The sequence below is a fragment of the Rosa chinensis genome, chromosome 7 (genome assembly GCF_002994745.2).
Source record: "Rosa chinensis cultivar Old Blush chromosome 7, RchiOBHm-V2, whole genome shotgun sequence".
In the NCBI taxonomy this organism is placed as follows: Eukaryota; Viridiplantae; Streptophyta; class Magnoliopsida; order Rosales; family Rosaceae; genus Rosa; species Rosa chinensis.
The window spans coordinates 30653636-30679223 of NC_037094.1; the positions used below are offsets into that span (position 1 = coordinate 30653636).

The 25588-nt window shown below is 38.1% G+C and overlaps 1 protein-coding gene across 1 annotated transcript; it reads left to right on the forward strand.

Moving 5' to 3' along the window:
- Nucleotides 1–969: 969 nt before the first annotated feature.
- Nucleotides 970–4110, forward strand: LOC112175924 (cyclic nucleotide-gated ion channel 1). The gene is made up of 7 exons (XM_024313662.2): nt 970–1246; nt 1432–1843; nt 2009–2206; nt 2476–2771; nt 2878–2992; nt 3080–3334; nt 3475–4110. Exons 1-7 carry the CDS (start codon nt 1206–1208, stop codon nt 4006–4008), a joined length of 1851 nt encoding a protein of 616 aa, XP_024169430.2. The 5' UTR covers nt 970–1205; the 3' UTR covers nt 4009–4110.
- The last annotated feature ends 21478 nt before the right edge of the window (nt 4111–25588 follow it).

Genomic DNA, 25588 nt, shown 5'->3' on the forward strand with positions numbered 1-25588 from the left:
TTGCAATCCCGGTACACTATTCAAATTGTGTAGCGGGTAATCCTACAGGACAGGAAAATCAGGAAGGTGATTGAGCTGTGTAGAGTAGCTGCTTGTGATACCCTGAATTCTGTTGTGAGGTTCGTTATGCTCGTTTAGAGCTTTATAATTTTACTTTGTACGAGTGAGTTGTAATAATTAACTCGAAGTTTCGAGATTTGAAATTTGAGTGCGAGTGGTGTGGTTGTTTCTGAGAAAAAAATTCAGAACGTTGATTGTTGTAGTTGTATAATTCATGTTTCGGAAATTGAATTTCTTATTCAAAATCTGGGGCGTGACAGTCCTCATATAGTGTCCTTATATGGGCTATTTGTAGTAATGAGATGTTTAAGGGATAATTATAGAAAGAGTATGTGGCTTTGTGCTCTCTCCCAAAGCATGAGAGAACCATATGCCTCTGTTTGTGTCCTTTTTAAGAAAGAAAGACTAACACGACCCCTAGTGGAAAAGAAGAATGCAGATTGAATTTGATTGGTTAGCAGTCATAGCAGCAGTAATCCTGGTCACCGTATTTATAAACATCTGATTGAATTTGATTCTTGAAAAAAAAAGTAGGAGATATCGAGCTGGACTTCATAGTTCATTCACTGTGTCTACACATTTTACATTCTTGCATGTACGTTAAGCAAGCCTGAGATACAGAAAAGGGAAGGAGAAAAACACAGAGGACCCAGCGAAACCAGTACTGGATCGGACATCCAAGTTGGCGTTTGGACAACATCAAGGAGGCCGTCGTCAGCAAGCTTGGAGAGAGAGAGAGAGAGAGAGAGAGGGTGAAATAGAATTTTGCTGATTTACGGATCAATAACTAAGTGCGATAAGATTTTCTCTACTTTTGTAAAATGCAACAAATTCCCCATGGCATAAAGGCAAAGGGATCTGGTGCCATAAAACCAACGGTGATTCATGCATTGAAAGTTAAACTGTGCAGCCTTTTAGTTCGTTGTGAGATTCTCACTTGTAGTTCTGTAAATCATATATAGGTCTCTAACTATATACCCGTTTTCTCCTGACTCGATCGATCTCCATGTATGTTAATTAAATTTGCAGGAGTGATTATTGCCAGCTAGTTAACAAGTTCGATCTTTGGGTGGGTGTACGTTAATGGTCAGTGTCTACAGTGCTATATATAGTGTCTCATAATAGATAAGCTAGCTTGAGACGATATGTTCAACCAGCATCCGAGTGAAGTAGCAATTGACTTAAGGTCAGATTCTTTTTCTATTTTAATAATCATGCATAGATCGTAGCAGATAATAGCAACTGTGAAGTTACAAAAAGTTATGCTAGAATATATATTATAAGACGTCAACTGTGAAGCTAGGTCTTAGATTTAAATGGGTGTGTTAGGTATCTAATCATTAATTATTATATATGATGTCACTTTTTCAGTACTTCACATCGAAGTTTAACGAGGGAGTCCGACCAAGAATATAAAGGCGAACTGTGGCAAATATTATCAGAGAAAATACTTGATCCAAGTGATTCTGAGCCAACGAGATATTTTCCAATATGGGAAGATAAGATATTTCTAATATGTTGTGCATTTGCTGTCCTCTATAATCCTTTGTTCATGTACCTTCCTGTAATTTATCCTCAAAAACTGTGCTTCGAATGGGATGTGAGCTTGATGTGGATATATGTTGGTTTGCAATCAGCCATTGATATGTTTTACGCCATGGATATTTTTATTTTTTCTTGGCGAATTCGTGGTGAGCGTAATGCTAAAATGACAGTTAATGCACAAATGCTTCAATGGTTACCTATTATACATCGCATTTATCTATTTCTTCCCATTTCACAGGTATATAGAAGCCTTCCCACTCAATTTGATTATGCCATATTCGTTTTTAAGTTTATAAATATATATTTTTTCAATCTAATTACTATATTTATTCATATCTGTGGAATGACATACATATTATTCCAGTATTAATTGTTACCATTATATACTGTACATGTACTACAGGCAGTAGTGCTCCTAGGATATTTTGAAACCAATCAAGTTTTGTATAAAGTTCTTCGAGTTTCCTTCTATCCAATCCAATATACTCTACGGGTTTATTGCACTTTTGGATTGAATAAGCAACGTCCTAACGTAGAATCTGGAATAGGAAGATGGCTTCCAAATATATTGGATTGTCTTCCGTTTATCATTGCTTCTCATGTAAGTCCTAGTCTTAGCCTTTTTCTTTTAAAGACAAAAAAAAAAAAAGTTTCACTACTCTTCATCTTATCTTTATATTCCTCTTTTATTTATTTTTAAAATAAAAAAAGAAGAGAAAATTTCAATAATTTTCTGTAAATTACATTCATTCCCTCTAAACTGTGTATGTTTTTTTTTTTTTTGAGAATAAAATGTGTAGGTTTAATTAAGTACGTAGTAAAATAAACTTGCTATGAAATTTCACTATTATTTACTTGTTGTTCCATCAGTTATTTGGAGCCTTGTGGTACGGTTTTGCCGTTGACAGAGAGATACACTGTTGGAGGGAGGCCTCTTTTCTTATGCCATGTCATATATCAGATTTCCACTGTCATCATAGCGATGTAACAACCGGAGTACTTAGAACCTGCAACATGACACATATAAAGGCATCATGTGATCCAAAGGATAAAAAAAATTTCGAGTTTGGTATATTTCGTTATGCTCTTCAGTCTAACTTTACAAGATCAGCATTTTTCCCTCGGAAGTTCCTGCAATCTTTTTGGTGGGGCTTGCGCAATTTGAGGTTCGCACACACACTTGAGATTGCTTGATGTTTCATTTTCAACATTTTATAGTAATTCAGAGCAAAAGAATTACATGTTTCTTTTTCTTTTTTTGCACGTACGCAGTTCCTTTGGTTCAAACTTGGAGACCAGTTCCAATATGTTGGAAATTTGCTTCTCAATTTTAACTTCTATAAGTGGTTTGGTGCTGTTCTTAATATATCTCAATGCAAGGGTGGAGGTTGGTGTTGATTAATTAGTAGTCTTAAAAGAATCATTACGAACCCATAACCTTTACGTCATATATGGAATAAATTTTTATGTGCAGGAGTCACAGAAAAGATCAGATCGAATTAAATTAAGACTAAAGATGCAAACGGTGAATCCAGACATAGATATGTGGTTAAATAAATACAATCTTTCTGGACAAAATAAGAAGTTGATGAAGAAGGTGATCATGAAAAACGTTCGACAAAAGCTTGAAGAAAACAAAGACGTTGATGTGCAGAATTTGTACTCTCTTCTTCCTACAGTATACAGAAGACAAATCATGAGTCTTTCCGGCTTGGCTTGTTTACAGAAAGTAAGTATATTTGTTCATAACAAGCTTTTCAGAAGAAAAAAATAATTATATTTTAAAGAAAATAATACATTAGTGATTTATCTCTACATTTTAATTTCTCGATTGAGTACTAATTTTACTTATGTGATCAATTTTCCTAGGTAGCGATGTTCAAATATATGAAGATACGAGTTTTGAAAGCAATTGTTAAACATCTTGAGCTAGTGACATATACAAAAAACTGCTATATTATTCGGGAGGGGGAACCACTTTGGAATGTGATCTTCATCACGCAAGGCACTGCATTGAGCTACAAAACCAGTAATAATGTCAATATTGGCGGAACTGTAAGCAATTCCTCAATCATTAAGTGCCTTAAGAAAGATGATTTCTTTGGAGACGAACTTTTAGATTGGGCATTCGTATTTGCCTCCATATCTGATTTGCCTGTCTCTCCCAAAACTGTCATGTCTCAAACTAGAGTAGAAGCATTTGCTATCAATGCCAGCAATCTTAGGAGAGTCGTCTCAAAATTCCGGTTGCATTTTATTCTGAACCTGCCTGACCTAAAGCATTCTCCATTGGAGCGTATGGCAGCTACTTCCTTACAAACAGCGTGGCGTGAAAGAGAAAATCACAGCAGTGGATGGAACAAATTGAAGGAATTACTCAACTATTCATCAGAAAGTGACTGATCGATTTCTTATATAAAGCATGCGTCAAGCACTTTTTCTAGGTTCACTATTAGAAACACACATATAGTGTTTGTGTATTGGCGATGATCGGGTTCCTCTTTTCTGTCAAACAAATTGCTTGATTAGTCCTCTCGACATATACTTACTGCATTTGAACCTACATTTTCTTATATATATCCATTTCAGTTCAACTTGATATGATCTGCTTTTGGGTGGAAATCATGGTCCGGGAAGAATTTTTTTTTTTTTTTACCAATTTAATTTTACGGAGATGGGGGATGTAGAATTTACGATGTTTAGTTATTTATCAATATGTGGGGATACAATTTGACCCAATAAAATGCATAGCAAACTCTCCTTATCACAATCGATCGAGTCATTCTTGGGGTCCTCCATATATAATGTTGCAATATGTTTTGAGTTATTAAGAGTCGTTATAGCCCAAATGAGTTTTGATTTTTTTTTTTGTTGAGAAAATAGATAACTTCATTCATTTATTCATGGCTAGAAGGCACGTACATCAAATGCTGTCTTACATCAAAATCATAAATGGTATAAGCTACCAGACAAAGGACAGGTGACCCTCACTGTTAACACATTCGCTCACTTATTGAGCCTAACCACAGGAAAGAAAATCCTCCCCACCAACTTCCTATGGAGTAGTAACCTAGCCGCCTAGAGACCTCAATTGGTGTACAACTAGAGAAACTAAGATGAAAGTAGTAGAAGACTCAACTTTTAGTATTAGGCAAGGAAACCTAGAAAAGCCTAAAGCTTTCCCTTGCCCTTGTCGCTAGGGCTGGGATCAATACCAGTAACCACAGGGTAAAAGAGTCGTAAAGCAGCGACATTCGGCTTCTTGCTAAGGCGATGATTCTTGTTCCTACTCCCAAGTAGCTTGCCCAACTTCTTCTTCAACATCACTAAAGTGACATCCATCCAGGTACAAAGGAGGCGAGCCTTGAAGGTCGTAGGGTTAACCGGTCGGCAGGGGGGTTCCCAATTAGAAAAGATTTGGAAAACTGATGAACAGGGCAGCCACCAGTTATCCCTAGATCAGGAGCACTACCTCCCTCTGCAAGCGCAAGGGAGGCAGCACAGCTAGCGGTGATAGCATCAATGGAGGCCATATGGCTGAGTGAGGGTTGAGGGTGAGAGACGTAGAGAAGAAAGCTAGGAGAAGAGGAGGCAAGGGCGCCATAGAGAGCTAGGGTGAGAGAGAAAATCTCTCCTAGCGCTGTTGAAAGAAATTGACTTTTGTGTGCCTTATCAAACTAGGATTAGTTCTATGATTGTAATAGGAGAGAATGTTGTAGAATTCCTAGTCCTATACAAAATAGTTTTCTTTGTATCATTAGAACATGTACTTTGTAATCCCTATATATAGGGCTCCTATTCCCAATAATGGAATAGACAATTCTCTCATCATTCTCTCATTCTTAAACATGTTATCAGCACGAGCCCTAACCATAAAAATCAAAACCCAAAAAACCGAAATCTTCTTCACCGTTAGCTTTACCACTGCTGCACCTAGCCCACGCTAGCAGTACGGCCTGCACACCTGTGCACTTGTTGCGCCTATAGCCACCGCGCCACACGTCTTCTCCTCCTCTGTGCTGCACACATCCTCCACGCCGCCCTCGACTCATCTCTTTTACTCTCCACCGTGCACCACCGAGCCTACCAAGGCCCCTTCATCCATCTACATCGTCTCCAAACTTCAAGAGTTCAAGACTCAAGGTTTCAAGCTACGAAGCAACAAGTAAGTATTTAAATTAAAGTTCCCGCTTTCTGCAATTTAAATTTCTTCTTCTTTTTCTCGGGGACTTGCAACCTCCCTTCTTCTACATCCCACCTTTCTGTAACGTGGGTTCGATTTTTTGAAAAGCGAGATAGTAGGGATTCACGCTATAAACGAACTAAGAGCATTCGTAAGACTTTGGACTAAGAGCTTCCGTAAGCATCAAATTATGACCATATAAAAATCATTGTTTCGGTCTAATCTAAAAATTCTTGGAAATCGATTTCTTGGTAGCATAGCTCGGAAATCTTATTATTTATTAGTTGTCGTGGAAGCTTTGATTCCGAAACTAATCTACTTCTTCTTGCTTTCAGGATGTCGAAACCGAAGCTCGACTTTCCTATGCTTAATTCAACTAACTCGAAATACCACAGTTGGGTCACGGATGTTGAGAATCATCTCACTTAGAAAGGGATCCTACCCATAATTCAGGCACCAAACCTTGAGCTCATATTTGAGCGTACGTCTACAAATAATGCCACTGCTCTTATCTTGAAGAGACGCCATATGGATAAATCACTCCGATTAGAATACATGGTGATCAAGGATGCTAGAGAACTATGGGTTGAGCTAGAAGAGCATTTTGGTAATGTCAAGGATTCCCTCCTCCCCGACTTGAAAGTTTAATGGAGCAATCTACGATTCGCCAACTTCAAGTCTATCTCTGAATATAATTCAGAAGCTCTACGCCTAAAAACCATGTTGGGATTTTGTGGACAAGCCGTCACAGAGCAAGAGCTAATTGAGAAAAATTTCTCTAGCTTCCCCATCTCAGTAATCTTGGTATCAAAGCAATACAGAGGTGAGTACAATGTTGGATGGATCACGAGGTTTCATCAGCTAATTAATGTCATGTCTGTAGCTGAGAAACATGATAACATTCTCGTGAAGAATTATAATTCAAGGCCTGTTGGAACTAAGAGCGTTCAAGAGGCGAATTATAATAATGCACCCAAAGGAGGGCGCAAGGAGCGGAACCCTAAAATTAAGGGACAAAACAGACATTTTGGTCCATATAACCGCCCTACAAAGGAAGGTAACCGCCAAAATGGAGCGGGGACAAGTGGCAACAAAAGCCAAAGTGGGAGAGGAGGGCAACAAGCCGCCGGCCATGGAGGTGGCGCCATCGTCCAACATGGATGCCAACCCCGTCCTCGTGCACAAGATGCACCTCAATTCAAGGGGGAAATCACAATGATGCATGTCATAGATGTGGATCTATTGAACATTGTTTCAAACAATGCAATGCAAGCAACAAATTGGCTGCACATTATAATGCATATAGAGAAGCAAGAGAGCAAGAGGCACACTTTTCCAAAGAAGAAGATAAGGATGATGACACCGACGTTAATCTCACCATAGCGGACTTCAAATATGACAAAGTAGTGCACAAGGATGCCGCAAATTTTGATTAGTCTAGTCCTTTATTTTTTCAAGAATTATGTAATGGCAATTATGCCTTAAATCAATAAAATGATATTTTGTATTAACTCTTTCTCACTAGGCTCATCCAAGAGTAATTGTGATGTTTAGGAAAGGTTTGAGCTGAGAGAACGGTTTTAAAAGTGAGCACTGCTCCACACTGCTCCACCAAAATCTCGCCTTACCTTACCTGGTCACAACCAAATTGGAGTTACCAAACGGATTGAGTGACTACAATTTGTCTAAAGTTTGATTTTTATTTTGGATTAGATTTTGGTCAAGAAACTTTGATGTAATCATTGGCTATTATTAATAAAGTCTTGATTTATTTTATTCAATGTCTTGGACATATTTTAATTTCAAATTTTATTATTTTTTAGTATGTTTCCTGGAGAGCTAGAATGCCTCGTGGATAGTGCAACCACACATACTATTCTTCGAAATAGGCAACTCTTTCTATGGATGGCACCTACTTGATCTTCTGTGACTACAATGGCTGGATCATCTCAATTGATTCATGGTAGAAGACTAGCCCAATTTATGTTGCCAAATGGCATAAATATTAATGTCACCGAAGCTCTTTATGCTCATTGGGCTGGAAGAACCCTCTTGAGCTTCAAAGATATGAGAGCCAATGATTTTCATGTGGAAACACATTGTGAGAATGGACAAGAGTTCCTTTGCATCACCTCTAATAACTACGGACATAAAAAGAGTTTTAGAGAAACTTATGTGTTGCTCTAGTGGGTTGTATGCAGCCACTATTCAAATCATTGAATCCAATCATGTTATGATGATCTATGAGATTCCGATACATATAGGCTTTGGCATGACCTTTTGGGACATTCAGGTCGTGATATGATGATCCGTATATTAAAAACTTCACACGAACATCCATTCTTTAGAACGAAAAGAAGTAAAAATTAAATTTTGGACTAGGATGGAGCACTTAGGCCTCACAGCGCCGTCCCATTGCAGACCAAGGTTGGCCTTGATGCCACCTATGCTTCATTGACTCCAAATTCTACTTCACAAGTCAATTGTGACTTCATGGCTCAACCAAAATCCTCATTGGTTGCTTCAAAAGCCTATATTTCGTTCTGCAAAGCCTACTCTTTAGCAAAATTAGGATCGAGACCATCCTATGCAAAGGACACTAAAGAAAACATATCATTCTTGCAACGAATCCAAGGTGATATTTGTGGACCTATTCAACCACCTTGCGGACCATTTAGATATTTTATGGTGTTGGTTGATGCATCAACATGCTGGTCACATGTCATGCTTTTGTCCACCAGGAACGCTGCATTTGCTAAACTCCTAGCTCAAATTATTAAGTTAAGGGCTCACCACCTCGATCATCCTATTAAGTCTATAAGACTTGACAATGCCGGGGAGTTTACATCAAAATTTTTTGATGACTATTGCATGTCCATTGAGATTGAAGTTGAACATCTTGTTCCTCATGTTCACACCTAAAATGGTCTCGCAGAAGCTGCCATTAAACGACTACAAATGGTTGCTAGAGCATTGGTTTTGCGCACCAATCTCCCTATTTCTGCTTGGGGCTATGCAATATTGCATGCAGCTGTGCTTATTTGTCTGAGGCCCACTGCCACTCAACCCTTTTCTGCTTCCCAGATGGTGACTGGGTATGAACCTGATGTCTCACACTTACACTGCGAGGTCATCATGGGTCGAGTTAGGGCCAGCCCTACCCTAAATTTTAGGGCCGGCCCTACCCTAAATTTTAGGGCTTAGGGTCAGGCCGGGCCGGACCTAGTCAAAGTCAACAAAATTTAGGGCCAGGTAGGATAGGACCGGGGCTTAAATATGCTAACCTTACCACCCCGAAAGGCCCGAGCCGCTAGGGTTGAAAGGGCCGGATCAGGCCGGCCCTCTGAATAGGGCCGAAATGGGCCAAAAAGGGCCTTATTTTGTTTAACAAAAAGAAATACATTATTTTTTTTTTTATCTTAAAATGTGGCTCAATAATTATATAGGTAATATAAGACTCATTATTTTTGTTGATCATATTTAATACACACACACATACATATATATATATTGAAATTAACTTATAACATTATAAATATTAGTTAAGTTGGTTATATTCAATTAACTATGTGTCTAAATCTCCCAAAATTAATTGTTATTTAACAATGGAAACAAAAATTAAAGAAAATTAAGCTTAGAAAATCAATTACAAAGAAGATATAAGTTGTATGTTATAGAAAAAAAAACATATTTAAAAAAATAGGAAAAATAGGAAATTATTAGGGCTTCATTGGGCGTGCTTAAAGGGTCGGGTCGGGCATGGCCTTAAGGGCCGGCCCGCCCTAATGTAAGGGCCTGGCCAGGCGGGTTTAGGGCCGAAGGGCCAAATGATGATCCCTACTTACGCATATTTGGGTGTGCAGTTTATGTGCCAATTGCATCGCCACAGCGCACCAAAATGGGTCCTCAAAGACGATTACACATTTATGTTGGATATGATTCTCCAACTATTATCTGCTACTTAGAACCCTTGACAGGCGATCTCTTTACCGCTAGATTTGCGGATTGTCACTTTGATGAGACAGTCTTCTTGTCGTTTAGGGGAGATAAGAACATAAATATTTAGTAGGAATAACAAGAATTGTTGTGGTCTGTCCCCACTTTGTCTCATCTTGATCCCCGAAACGCACAGTCCAAAATTGAAGTGCGGAGAATTCTCAATTTTCATAATGTAGCAGATTTGATGCCTGATGCATTTTCTGATATCGCTAAAGTGACGAGATCACACATACTTACTACAAAAGTGCCTGCAAGGATTGAAGTCCCTAAAAATAGAGGACATGGCGCCATCCCTAGTGTCATTAGGCACGGTGCCGCCGCCCACAATAGTGATGGCACAGTGGCTAAGGCCGGGCTCCCTACAAGGAAGCACGGGAGGCCCAAAGGTTCGATGGATTCTCGCCCAATAAAGAAAGCGAGTTTGACACAAAATAATCCATTAATCATCGATGAGAATAATCTATCTCATAAGAATACTCCGGATTATGGTTATATCCAAGAGACATCATTGGGGGACGCTCCAATGTCAGAACCAATTCTAGAGAATAGGGAGATCTCTATGAATTACACTAGTATACATGAGATGATAGATAGAAACACTATTGCTATTGATGATGCATTTGCATATCATGTTGCAAAAGGAATTATAGAGTATGATGATATCGAACCTCGCTCTGTCGAAGAATGTCAACGAAGAGCGGATTGGCTTAAATGGAAAGATGTGATCTGGACTAAATTAGATTCACTAGCAAAGAGACAAGTATTTGGGCCTATAACGCAGACACCCCTACATATAAAGTCTGTTGGCCATAAATGGATCTTTGTTAGAAAGCGTAATGAGAAAAATCAAGTGGTTAGATATAAAGCCTGCCTTGTGGCGCAAGGTTTCTCACAACGCCTTGGAATCGACTACGAGAAGACATATTCTCCTGTAATGGCCGTCATAACATTCCGCTACCTTGTTAGTTTGATAGTTTCCAAAAAACTTGACACGCAGCTTATGGATGTGGTTACTGCATATCTCTATGGGATCTAGAATCATATATATATATATATATATATATAAATAAATAAATAAATATATATATATATATATATATATATATGAAGGTTCTAAATGGACTTCAATTACCCAAATCAAGTGGCTCTAAACCATGGAGCGCGTTTTCAATAAGATTAAAACGCTCACTATATGGATTAAAACAATCCAGACAGATGTGGTATACCCATCTAAGTGACTACTTTATTGGGAAGGGATATATTAACAATGAAATATGTCCATGCGTGTTCGTTAAAAGAACACGTTTTGGATTTGCAATTGTAGCAGTTTATGTCGATGACATGAACCTAATTGGAACTCTAGATGAGTTAAAGGAAACTGCTAAGTATTTGAAATCCGAATTTGAGATAAAAGATCTTGGGAAAACACAGTTTTGTCTCGGTTTAGAACTCGAGCACCGTAGTGATGGGATTTTGATCCATCAGTTTGCATATACTCTGAAAATTCTAAGGTGCTTTAATGAAGATAAAGCAAAACTTGTGAGTACTCCCATGATTGGCCGTAGTCTTGAGCCCGGAAAAGATCTGTTTCGTCCAAAGGATGAGGACAAAGAGTTATTAGAGGCCGATGTGCCCTATCTAAGTGCAATAGGCACATTATTGTACTTAGCTCAATGCACAAGACCGGACATCTCATTCACAGTGAACTTGTTTGCTTGACATAATTCTGCACCAACACACCGTCATTGGATTGGTGTAAAGACAATCTTTCGATACTTAAAAGGTACGATTGATATGAGCCTATTTTATCCCTACAGAGAGAGGAGGAATAACGAAAATTTGGGAACAGACCCCATAAGGCAAATTGCCACAGTCCAAGGTTCAGCTGTAGGCCATGTTGCCTCAACCGGCGCCGCCACCACCCATGGTGGCCGACATCCTCCTCCTCCCCTCCACCAAAATGACAATGATGTTTTGATGAGTTTTACTGATGCAGGGTACCTCTCTGACCCTCACAAATGTCGCTCTCAAACGGGTTATGTCTTTACTATGGGAAGCACTGTGATATCTTGGAGGTCTATAAAACAGACCCTTATTGCTACTTCCTCAAATCATGTAGAGACTATTGCTCTACATGAGGCTGTGCGTGAATGCATATGGCTAAAGTTTGTAATTAGACATATTCGAGGAACTTGTGGTTTGAAGTCTACCATGGATGAACCTACATGCATTTATGAGGATAATGTAGCTTGTATTGAGCAAATGAAGTTAGGTTTCATCAAGGGCGACAACACCAAGCATATATCGCCTAAATTCTTTTATAATCAACAACAACAATCGCTTCTAAAGATTGAAGTAAATCAAATCTGATCAGAGGATAATATAGCGGACTTATTCACTAAATCGTTACCTAAATCCACCTTCGAGAAACATGTGAAGAGTATCAGATTGAGAAAATTATCCAAACTCCCATGATTGTAGCAATCAGGGGGAGATATCGACATCAGGGGGAGGTATGATGTCTACATGTTCAATCTCAAAGAGTGAAGGACGTGTTGTACCCCTTTTCTCCTCCTTGAGGGTGTTTTTTTTCCACAGGGTTTTTCACTCGAGCAAGGTTTTTAACCAGGCAACGGATAAAGCGTCACCACCAAGTTTGAGCGGCACAAGGGGAAGTGTTGAAGGAAATTGACTTTTGTGTGCCTTATCAAACTAGAATTAGTTCTATGATTGTAATAGGGGAGAAGGTTGTAATAACCGCAATTTTCATTTTCGTTTCGTGAAATTTTGCGGAATGAATAAAGTGCTTTTGCACGAATGTTACTCGAAGTAATTCATTTTTAGAATTATCGAAGTTTCGAAACAATTTGTTTTAAACAAAAAGCTCGAAATGTTCGATTCAAGAAATCGACTTTTTATACGTCCAAAATTTGGGAAAACTTTCTTCATGAAAGTCATAGAACTCGTTGATACGAACTCGTGCATATGTGGAACGCAGAAATCAGAGTTCGTATGAAGAAGTTATGGCATTCAGAAAAAAATTTCCATTTTGGTTAAATAGCAAAAATCCCAAAAAATTTCAGAAACCCGAAAATTTCCGAAAAGGGAAACTTTCTCCCCCGACCCCAGTTTCGCCTTCTCACCTTCGCCGGCTGATTTCTTCCTCCTCCGGCCACCTTCGCCTGCTCTCCCCAGTCCCCTCTACACGTCTGTGGTAGTGATTCTTCTTGGGAAGCACCGTAGACGACGCTACAAGGCCGAGAAGTTGCACGGTGGAGCTGCAAATCGCCGGCCTTGGTTCTCCCAGCTCTGGCCACTGTAGCTCGATTTCTTTGAGGGCTTTTCTAGCCCAGAGGAATTAGAAGCTACACCCAAGAAGGCTTGCAGCGATTTGATCTGTGGTGATCGAATTTTGGAGTTTTTGAATCTAGGGTTTTTCTTAGGAGGTAAAATTCTACTTTTTGGCTCATAATCTGACTTTGGTGTAGTTATGAAAGTTTCAATTGGAGTTGAGATGAAGATCTTTTGTGTTGGAAGTTTTGTCTAATTTTGACTTTGGATGGGCGGCGGTGCCGCCACTGTGATGGTGGTTTCCGGCTACCTCCGGCCACCTCAAGGACAGTTTCTGTCCATTTTTGTGTTCTACATGTCGATACGATCGTTTGCATATATAATTCATAATTTTTGGAGATCGTATGATTAAGTTATGAATTTTTACGTTTTCGATCGATTTCGATCGTTGGATTTGTGATCTGTGAAGATCGGACCGTCCGATGGACTTGTAGTTTTGATATATTGATCGTATGACCGTCCGAGTGACTTTGTGTAGTCATGGGTGAAGATCCGACCGTTGGATCTTCATATGATTACAAAACAGTGATTATGGAGGCGATTCGTGAGAATCCGGCCGTCGGATTTTCGTATAACTTAGAATCTGACCATTGGATGGCAGTTTATGTATGTTTTGGTATTATTGGCTAAATTCAAGTCACATTTGATTAGGTGATTGACGGATTGATTTGGCGGACGATTCGTGAAATCGTTGTTTGAGCTGTTAAGTAGACGCAGCGGGAATTAGAGGTGAGTAAACCTCACGTGGTTCATATTACGAACCGAGTACTTTTAATTACTTTATTTTCTGTGGTAATTGTGTGAAAATATTTATGGAATAAATATTTGTTTTAAATCATATGGACTTGATCAACTATGGTCCATAGGTAAGTAAAATGATTTAATTATACAAAATGAATTTCTCGATTTTCTTGTGTGAGCTATAGTTGGTATTAGTAGTCATTCCTGAGTGGGTGATTACGTATATATATATATATATATATATATATATATATGTATTTACGTGATTATATGTGGAATGGTGTGACATTGAAGAGTGTGGAATTGTGATGAATTATTTATTATGGATTGAGATGTGACTTACCATATTTATATGTGATGAACATGATTGATGAGTTCTTGTTGATATTCATGATTTACATTGGAGGATGTATAGAGGTGGAGAATGTAGGGTTCTAAGAACAGGTGTCCGAAGTTCGACGGTTAAGGATAACCGGAGTGTTTGTGTTCTGAGGACGGGGATGTCCGAAGTTCGACGGTTTATTATTAACCGGAGTATATTGTTCTGAGGACGGGGGTGTCCGAAGTTCGACAGTTATTATTAACCGGAGTATATTGTTCTGAGGGCGGGGAGCCCAAAGTTCGAGGGTTATTAAGTTAACCTGGGAATATGTCATTTTACTTGCACCTAGGCCAAGGTGACTGGTAGCGATGTAGTTAGAGCTCTAACGTGTGGTTGGGATGGACCAAAGTGGTGTTATATGGGGTTGAGTGGTTGTAGGACCAAAGTGGTGTATTGTGATTAGAGGATTGTGAAAATGTATTGCTTCTGGATTTCTGTGAGTTGTTTGATGTCTCTTTGCAGACGTGAGATTGTTGGTTGTTAATTGAGTTATAAGAATTGTAATTTATTAAATCAACAGTTCATTCTTGTTTACTCATACGAGCTGTCAAAAGCTTACCGGGTTTGGTGTGGTTGCAATCCCGGTACACTATTCAAATTGTGTAGCGGGTAATCCTGCAGGTCAGGAGAATTAGGGCGGTGATCGTGCGGGTTAGAGTAATTGTTTTGGTTTTACAGCTTTTGTAATTGTGAGGTGAGTTATGCTCATTGAGCCTTACAATTTGATTGGTAAGAGTTTGCTGTAATAAATAACTTGAGGATTTGGTTTATGTAATATTGAGAGGTGTGAAGTGTTGTTGTTTAATTCATGTTTGGATTTGAATTGTCATTCAAAATCCGGGGCGTGACAAAGGTTCTAGAATTCCTAGTCCTATTTTGCATAGTTTTCTTTGTATCATTAGAACATGTATTTTGTAATCTCTATATATAGGGCTCTTATTCTCAATAATCGAATAGACAATTCTCTCATCAATCTCTCTCAATTCTCTCATTCTTAAACACTTGCCATGAATAATATTCACTACAGGGAATAGCCAGAAGAGAACTAAAAGTTAAAGATGATTAACTATCAAATACTTTCAATTAGTTCGAGACGTAAGTGAAGCGGTATTTACCTAGGATCTATTCTGGTCAGGAAGCTTTTTACTAACTTGTATGAATTAACCAAGCTAGCAAATCTCAGCTCAAACCAAACTACTGAGAAACATACATTCAAGTTAAAAAGGAACTCGACTTCGACGAGTATGTTGGTTCATGAGGCGATTTCTCATTTCATGCAAAGGTGCAACCGTGCAAGTTTGATTTCTGGAGACCGGGTGCTCGAAAAAGTACAGTGACTGAGAAATGTCAGGTGTATACAACATTTTTTGTTTCCCTTAAGAGTTTCCAGAAATTGTAAATTTATTACAACACAACAACAATTTATGCTATCCTTTAAAGAAAATTAATTCAACAAGATAGTCTAATATTAAAACCAGCCCGTTGGTATAAACTTGTTGTAGTCGCCAATATCAATTGCTTCCTCTTCGATGAACCTACCCATTGATAGTCTTACTGTAATCCCCAACATCAATCTCTTCCTTTTCGATAAACCAACCCATTGGTACAATTTTGCTGTAATCCCCAATATCAACTGTTTCCTCTTTGATAATGCACATATGAAACAATGTTACAGTATATTTGTGGATCATCTAGGCAAATACCTAATCTCATTTGCAATTGGATCATTATCAATAAAACTAAGCTAGATGTTTCTGTATCTTCCAAACTATATTACAACATCAACTTCTCTAAGCAGTATCCATCCCTTATTACATAGTTAGTAACCCGTGAACAATTCCAATTCCTAAACCAAATGATAAAATGATACCAATTCATAGGCAATAGCTGAATCAAATCTTTATTGCTCACATATATAGTTGTTATCATTCATGGATCAAATTACCAATAACAAAAGAAATATTAGAAAATAAAGAAAAGCATTGAATTTGGTACTAGATCACAATTATCTCTTTCGAAGTCGAGGATTTGGATGGCGACATCCTCATTAAAGGGCTTACATACAGCACGGTGTACAGAGGCGCTTACACCTTGGCCGACCTCCATGTAGAGCGTGTAGTGCTCGGATCCTATCGGATACTTCTTCTTCTCCATCCTGACTAGCACTTCCTACCTTAGCAACAGCCACAATATGCAGATTCAATTTCAGAAACCCTAGATTTTGCAATTGAAATTAAAAACCCAGCCCACTCTATTCTGAAACTTAAAATAACAATGAAGATCTGCGCAAAATATCACAGCTTTTCACAATTTTCTCAGTTCGATTTGTGCAAATAACCCTTTTTTTTTTTTCAAAAACCCATTCGAAATAGATAGTAATCAAAACTCAAGACACGAATTAAAGCAGGGAGAGAAACTATACCTCATAGAGAGAGAGAGAGAGAGAGAGAGAGAGAGAGCCACAAAGAGAGAGATTCATAGAGGAGAGCATGACTGAGGGGTTTTTATATAAAGAATAGTCCATCAGGAAATTTGTCTTCTTCCTTCTCCACAACGTCGAAGGAGTCGGCGGGGAGTAGTCGCGGAGGAGCGTTGATATCGATCTGGGATTGGAGCTTCGACGACCATGGCTGGCCTTATCTGCAAACATGGGTAGAAGCCGGCTTGGCCTTAGCAAATACGCGTGAGAAGATAGTCGTTTACGCTGTGAGGTGGAGACGGTAGGGGTGTGAACCTAGGGTGGGAGTTCGAGATCAGAAATTTGGCTAGAGATGGGTATTCGTCAAGGCCTGGTCGCTTGGTTTTCAGTTTTGTTTCAAGGGAAGTAGGGGCTGAGAGAGAGGTCAGAGGACTAGGTTTGAGAGAACGAGAGTCGAATTCAATGTGTTAGAACACTTGTAAGAGAGTGTGAAAAGGGGGGAAATTTAAATTTTGGTCAATGGAGGGATTGAGTAAAAAAAAAAAACAAGAGTTTTAGTTAAGTGTGAAAACTCACACAATATAAATTCATATCCATTGTCCTAAAAGAGAGTTGCACAACAGACTATCTAAGCAATAAATAATTGTTGTCTGAATGACTGAATTCATTAGTTTAAAGGAATTTTGCACAACAGAATAAAGTAGCAATAAACGAATGTTGTATGAATCAAATGAATCAGACAACATCAAAATATAGTGATTGTTTGATAATAAATTGCACAATAGCAATGTAAAAAGAGTTGTCTGAATAGATTTATTCATATGACATCAAATTTCAACCATTGTCTGAATAACAATCAAACAACATCAACAATTATTATATATGTTGTCTGAAACTAGCTATTTAAACAACAACAATCTGAAAATCTATTGTCCGGCCTTTTAAGAAATGCAGACAACATCACACCTATTTTATAATAACTGTTGTATGATTGATTCATACACAATAAAATAATTCTTGCTGTCGTTTGAATTTTTCAGACGACAGATAAAATGTGTGCAGTTGTCTTATGCATGTTGTCTAATTCAAATATTGCTGTAGTGAATGGCAAAATGAGTGCTACTCCTCAATCAGTATGAAATAATCTATGTACGTACTAGCCAAAGAGATTAAAGGGAAACCGTTGGCTGACTTCCTGGCAGACCACCTAATCCCTGCAGATTGGAAGATTTCAAATGACTTGCCGGATGAAGAAGTCTTTCATGCAGATGTTCTCCCTGCTTGAAAAATGTTCTTCAATGAGTCTTCATCAACAGATGGGGCAAAAACTGGTGTTGTCTTCGTTTCCCGACAAAGGGAGATATTACCTTATGCTTTTACTCTTGGTGAACTACACTCCAATAATTTTGCTATGTACCAAGCGCTAATCATGGGACTACAAACGGCAGCTGAAATGAAAATCTCAAATCTAGAGATATATGGAGACTCAAAGTTAGTAGTTGATCAATTACTAACTATTTATAAAGTGAAGAAAGAGGATTTAGTTCCGTATTTTCAGTTCGCCACACAACTCTTGAAGGGTTTTGATGCTGTCACACTGATGCATGTGCTGAGAAAGGAAAATCTAATGGCAGATGCGTTGGCCAACTTAGTAGCAACTTTGACATTGTCAGAGGATGAGATCATAAACTTTCCAATTTGCCAATGATGGGTCGTGTTGACAATTTATGAGCTTTTTCATGCAGACTCCAATGTTGTCTCCGTTTATGTTATTGATGTCAAAGATTGGAGGTACAAGTTGATTGATTATATTTCCCTAAACCCTAAACCCTAATAAAAAATGAAAATAAAGGGTTCGTTTACATTCATAATATTATGTCTCGTATCTCAATATACCGGTCTACTAGTTATTTGGACGGTAAACGACAATTACTTTCACTTTTTACTTTATTTCGATACTTTTTAGTGGACCAAAAAATTGACTTTTTATTTCGTTCCTAACTTGAGAAAATTTTCTTCACGGAAATTGTAGAGGAAGTCAAACCTAGTCCATGGACACGTGGCATGCTTAAATTTGAGTTCGTATGGAGAAGTTATGATCAAAAATGTAAAAGTTACTGTTTATGGTAATTTTTCTATAAAAGGAGTTACTGTGGTAAGTTTCCATTTTCAGAAACTTGCCCCCGAGTCTCTCTCTCTCTCTCTCTCTCTCTCTCTCTCTCTCTCTCTCTCTCTCTCTCTCTCTCTCTCTCTCTCTCTCTCTCTCTCTCCTCTACCCCTTTATCTTCTTCTGGCGATTTCTCCTCTGTCCAGCTAGAGATTTTGACGCCACAGGTACCTTGGAAAGCTCTCGCCGTCCTCTTCAATTCTAAGGTAGTTTGGTGGCGTGGTTTGGACCGTGGAAGGTGCAGCAAGGAGAAGAAGAACGCTGCATGCCACCTCCAGCGACAATGCTTGTTGGGTCTTTGAGCTCTTGGATCATACAACCATTCCTCAAAGTCTCTTAGTCCAATTTGAAGTGTGGAGCACGAATTGAAGGATTGAAATTCTAGGTTTCAAAATCCCCCTTTTTGCTTTTGAGGTAAATTTCCGCCTTTAGACTTAAAATTGATCAATGTTGAAGTTGAGAAAGTTGTTGGGGATGTTGTAAGGAACATTTTGGCATAGGTGTTGATACCCTGTTCGGAGGTTGGCCTGCGCCCCACGCACTGCCACTGTTGAAGGCTTGTGTGGAGGCGCATAGGGCTGATTCTGACCTTCTGGTTTAGCTAGTTGGGTTGGTTGTAATGTATATAACTTGTAGGTATAAACTTGGTGAAAATAGGAGCAAGTTTGATATTGATTGGGATTTCCTAAGTTTTGGATTTTTGGGTTGTGATTTGCGGAGATCCGACTGTTGAATCGACTTCAATTTTCATTGGGATGTTAAAATAATTAAGTTGGCAAAACTCTAGGAGTTTGGGTGGAATCTGATGTGATTTCATATTTTTGATGAATTTAATTTACGAGGGGTTTTCAAGTTTCATTTCTGAGTTATTTTTATTGTCGAGCATTTTAAATTGTGGTTTACAAATGGACATTTGTTTTGAAGTGAAATGCATGCGATTCTAAGTATTCGGAGTTAAATATTTGTGATCGAAATGGTTTCTTGGACATTTTGAAAAATGATTTTGGATCTTATATTATGATTTTAGTTTTGATTATAATTTGAGCACATGAGTCAATTCGGAATTTGATTTTACTTTACTATTTGCTTGACTTTGAGCTTTCAAATATTTATCTCCGATAAATGGTATGTTGGATTCTAAAATTGGTTTGACTATGAGAACTATGCTCTTGGTGATACTATGATGATGTTAGTTATTGTCTGACTCATTATATTTGTTTGTTTGCTGAATTGTGACTTATATTGTTTGAGCCACTAGGAGAGAGGGGATGAACTAGTGATCTCATAGGAGTGTAGCACCAGGAGAGACAGGATGTACTAGTAGCTATATAGTTGAGTTGAAGATGCTAGGAGAGAGGGGATGAACTAGTTGTCTTCAAATGGAGGTACCAAAAGAGAATGGATATACTGGTGGCTATAGAAGTAGCTGTGTTTCCACGAGAGAGGGGATGTACTGGAGGCCTAGATAATGATTGTAATTTTCGGAGATTTATGTAATGATGTATGCAGGTATGTTTACGGACCCATTGAGCTATTGTTGTACATTGGATAAAGATATGTGTTAGCTTGCATTGTTGACTTCTCTGTCCGATAAATGTGTTTTCATAAATGTTGATTTAAAGCTTTTTGCTTTTATTGGTGAATGACATGCTTGGTTTCTAAAAGCATTTTTGAAATGGGAAAGTTTTAAATTATTCATTTCATTTATTTCAATTTAGTTATTTTTTTCCTCTCACTCTAACGTTTTTATGTGCTTTCCCCCTAAGCCCTTCGGTTTCAAATGCCCAGTTTGCAAAGTAACTAGTTCGGCATAATAGGATTCAGGGCATAGCATCTGCTACAGTTGTTTTTCATATTATAGGTTATTCATTGAACCTACTTGTATCTTGAAATCTTTTCCTCTTTTAGATTGCTCTAATAACTTGTGGGACAAGTGTTGCCAAACTTGGGTGTTATATTTGTGGATTCAGAACATATTGTATTTCAGATTTTAGTTGTTTATTGTGGAGTTGCCATGATTTGGGGAGCATGGTGGCTCCAGGAGAATAAGGTTGGACTGTTAGAAGTGTTAATGTGTTTTTCCAGGTTTTGGGTTGCCTACTTTTAAGGGAGGTTCTGCCGAACTTTTGGTAAAACCTTCTTTACAAGTGGGCCCCCCAGGGGCACCTCAGATTTCAGGGTGAAATTTCGGGGTGGGCTCTGTCACATAAAATAAATAAATAAAAACTAATATATTTCCTTAATAATTTCTTACTGTCAAAGTTGACTTATTACAAGCAATGAAAGATATTTTTTTTATAAACTACAATGAAAGATAAGGCAAAAAATTATAAACTACAGATGGTGAACAACTCTTCATAAGTTATACCATTGCAGCTACTGCGATGGTCCTAAAAAATAACTCGCAATGATTTCATCGTCTCAAGCTCTGCAGTGATCAACTTATGAGTCTCTTTGATTTGAGTACTCTTCTCTTTCTCTAAGTCAACAAGCTTCTTGTCATGCAATAGAAGTCTTTCATCTAATGAAGTCACTGTCTGCTCTAATTTTTGTTATTCCTCCTTTAATTTCCCTAAGGACCTAAGGGCAGATTGGCAGTGATCAGAATCAGCTTGGTGAATTGAAGCGACCTTCGTAATTTTCGATTCTATGTTAGTCAAGCGTCAATTACATGTGCTTAGGGTAGCCTTCCATGAACAAGTAAGCTGTGAGAAGTTGTATTGGTTAGCACTAGTCATCAGTCCCTCGACTTTGCTCTTCATCGATGAAGGATCCCATAAAGGCTAAGTTCAGCCATCAGCTTGTCAAGTTCTCCCTTGCTGGAAAGAATGGTCTTTGAGGAGTGCTTCATTATCATGTCTTCAATTATTCACAAATTGCAGTAGCAGCCTGTTAGCGAATATTATGAAGTCTTTAACCAACGTCCATCGTAGCAGCTCCACCAAGAGAGGCCTAAAAAAAGGTTGTACCGTTTGAAGGCTTAGCAGGATTCGTCATGGTAAGTGGACCTGCACATATGTGTTTTGTTAGCTCAAAAGGTTCAAAGTATGATGAAAATACACAAGGGTTATGATAGGAGCATTTTTATGCGATGTTTTAATAATTATTTCCTCATATTTTTCTTAGTTATTTCCTTTACTTAATCATTTTTAATTTAGTTTCTATTTTCTAGGTACATTGGAATAAATGACAAGGAAATGAGCTGAAATGAAGAAATTGAGTTTTCCTTGTCCAACTAGGAATCCTGATGAGGCTAGGAAACCTGAAGGCATTAGGAGACCAAATGGCTTGAAGATGATGTTGGAGATATTTTGGGAGAATAAATATTTAATTGTCGTGAATTATCAAGAGAAGATTATGGAGACAACGTGAAAATTAAGGGAGAGTCATAAGAAGATTACGTTGGAGATATTATTGGGGAATTAAATCTGATTTTGCCAAGGGAAATTATGGAGTTAATGTCAAAAATCAAGAGAGGATCAAGGATAATGATGCCATGGAGAGATTTAAGGGAGAAAATGTCCAAAATAAGTCCAGATTCATTCATATTTTCACTCAAGATTATTTTGGCCGAAAATTAAGAGGAAAATCAGATAAAATCTTGAGAAAATCAGCAATAATATATTTGGAAAGATTATGGACTTATTTTGGAGATTTTTGATTGGTTGAGTGACATGGCAGAGCTGACGTGGCGCTACATGATTGGTCGAAGCTGTGTGGCATTATCAGATTAATTCCTTGAGAAATTAAAAGAAGGATCATGAAGCTTGGCCGTCCCCCTATATAAACCCCTCTATGCAACACACCACAACACGCCACTTCTCCCATTCTTTTCTAAACACCAAAAATTCTCTTCATTCTCTAGTCTTCAAAAGCTCTGCGTCTCAACCAAGGAGGAGAAGAAGTCATGCAATACATCAAGATTCCATCCGCCATCCACCCTTGTGTCATCCCTAGAAGATTGCTTGCTTTCAAGGATCTTCAAGTTCTTCGTCTCAAGGCTTGTCATCCATCTTTCAGGGTGTATTTCAAACTTTCTTTTATTTTCCTTTGTTTGATTCGTAGAGTTATGAATTCTAGTTAACATGATGTTAAGGGCAAAGTTTAAATCCCGTTTATATATTTTGATAATAAAGTTGTGATTTCTTTATATGTTGATTTCTATGTTGCTTATGTGAGATTGCTTGATTGATTTTGGATTACAGAAAACTTTTGCATGTTTATGTTCTTTGGTGGCCAACTTAGGATATATGCATGTAATTGGAGCTAGATTTAAGTAGTAAAGGCTTTAGACAAAAGTCGAAATCAATTAAGGAGGATTGCAAATAGATGAACTTTTTCATACTAGCTAGGTTGTGCATTTTGGTTAACATCCTTTCTTTGTTCTTCATGCGTTGAATGTGTTCTTTATTAGCTAGCTTTCTAGACTATGATTGCATGTTCAATAAGTTTAATTTAGGTGCTTTCACTTAGATTAAATGTTGAAGGAAAGTAAAATATGGGAAATTGTTTGCTTTCTAACGTTTCACATGATCAACTTCTTTCTCATGACATAGAAAATCAACTATAGGAATTGTAATTGGATTTCATTCATATGTATGTGGTTTTGATCTTTGTTCCTTGAGTTCCACCCATGTATATATGTTTTTACATTTTTTTTATTTTATTTTTTTTAGTTTTTGATTTTTTAATTCTAAAACCCCCTTTTGTGTTTACTTGTATATATTTCTTTTCTTTGTTTTATTTTTTTGTAAATAATATTTTGTACTTTTTATTAATTAATTGTTTTTGCAATTATAAGTGTACTCTCAATCCCCGGCTAGAACGATCCCTACTTATTCTATACTGACAACTACATTTTGCAAGGTTAAATTGCGCGCTTAGTTTTAGCGTTGTCAGGTTAAGAACTGCCCTTCTTAGGCAAAGAGTAAGCTATGAGTTCTACTGCTGAAAGAATACATATAGGATTCAAGGTAGTGTCATCATCTCCCCAAAGTGAATGACCACCAATTCCTGTGTCCTAGAAAGATAGGAAGAGAAATTCTTCAAGTCGTGGAAAAAAAAAAAAAAAAACCAGCCGTTAAGAATCTAACTCAAGAAAAAAAATTGATGTCAAAAAAAAAAATTCTGACACCAAAAAAATATGACGTCATCAACAAAATTTTGCCAAAAGAAAAAAGAAGAAGAAGAAAGGTTACATCATTACTTTGCATCATTGGTTGTGAAGAAGTTGGGACGTCACGATGAAGTCATTGTTGAGAGTAAACATAGCATTGGGATCACAATAAATAGGGGTAAGGCAGGCGTCAGTCTTTCGACGCTTAAAGTGCACTTCAGCATTGTTGCTACTGCTGCTTCCACTATGCCTTCTTGCCTTGATGGCAGGTCTTTTCAATTCAAGAGTCAAAGTGACAAGAGAATCTAAGGAGTCTCCATCATCTTCTAGATTGTCGAAGCTAATAGGGGCTTCAGGCTAGGCTAACTGTCTGATCGGGGGCAAGGCTAACGCAGGCGTAGAGAAGCGCTGATGCCGGCAGGAGGTCGAAGCTGGTGTGGCTAACGTAATGAGGCTAACCCAGCCGATTCAATATTTCTGGTGGCCGGTTCGAGGCTAGTCCGACCTGTTTAGGTGGTTTTGCCGCCAGTTTTGGGCTCCTGGGATCAAGTGCTTTAAGGTGTGCAGTGGGGAAGTTAGGGTTTGAAGGTTACGAAATTAGGGTTTCAAAGTTAGGAATTCATGCTGATAATGTGTTTTAAGAAAACTGAATTGGGAGATAATTCAGTTGTACTTTCATTGATAATAAGGGTCTCTTTATATAGAGGATTACAAGCAAAGAATCTTAGTCTTACAAGGTAACTGAATCATATAATGATTGAAATATCTTCATAGATATCGGTAAGACTAACCCTATTTTTTTTTTTTTAATATGAAATTTCATTAAACTCACTAGTGATTACAATCACTTAGAATGGTATCCCTTATACATTCGGGAGCAATAACAAACCATACTTAACTTGCAAGATTGTGGGCTACTCTGTTAGCTTCTCTGGGGACATGCTGCACCTTAAATTCTGATTTTTGCTATAAGAAATCCCTTACCTTTGCCAAAATCAACTCTAGGCTAGAGATATCGATGGCTTTGTTGGTAAGGGCTTGTACTATTAACACTAAACAATCAATCTCGTAAATAACTCTTTCCATCTGTAAAGTCTCTACAAACTTCATGCCTTTCAATAATGCCAGTAACTCAACATGGAAAGGGGACGTCACTTATCGTAATGGAGCAGCTACAGCAGCCACAAACTCCCCATTAGCCCGATGAATGACCACCCTTGAAGTTGCAATCTGTGTTGCTACAATGAAAGCCCCGTCCGTGTTGCACTTTACCCATCCTGATGTCGGAGCAGGCCACTTTATAGTCTACCGGGTGCTGGACTACTTCTCCATTGTATTGACCTTTTTATACTCTTCTAGCCAACCTAAACTTAACATAGCTGCCTCATCTGTTGCTTCCTTTCCCATAGCTGCAAATTTCGATTCTTCCATATAGACCAAATAACTACCAAACTCTTGGCAAACTGCTCCTTAGACTAGGCACTCATCAGAGCTAACGAAAGCTCTTTAAAATCTATATGAGTGGTATCCACCGCAAGGTTTGTAGCAGCCCACATACTTACCGCATATGGGCACTGCACAAACAAGTGTACTGCATCTTCAGTGTGACTCGGGCATAACAAACA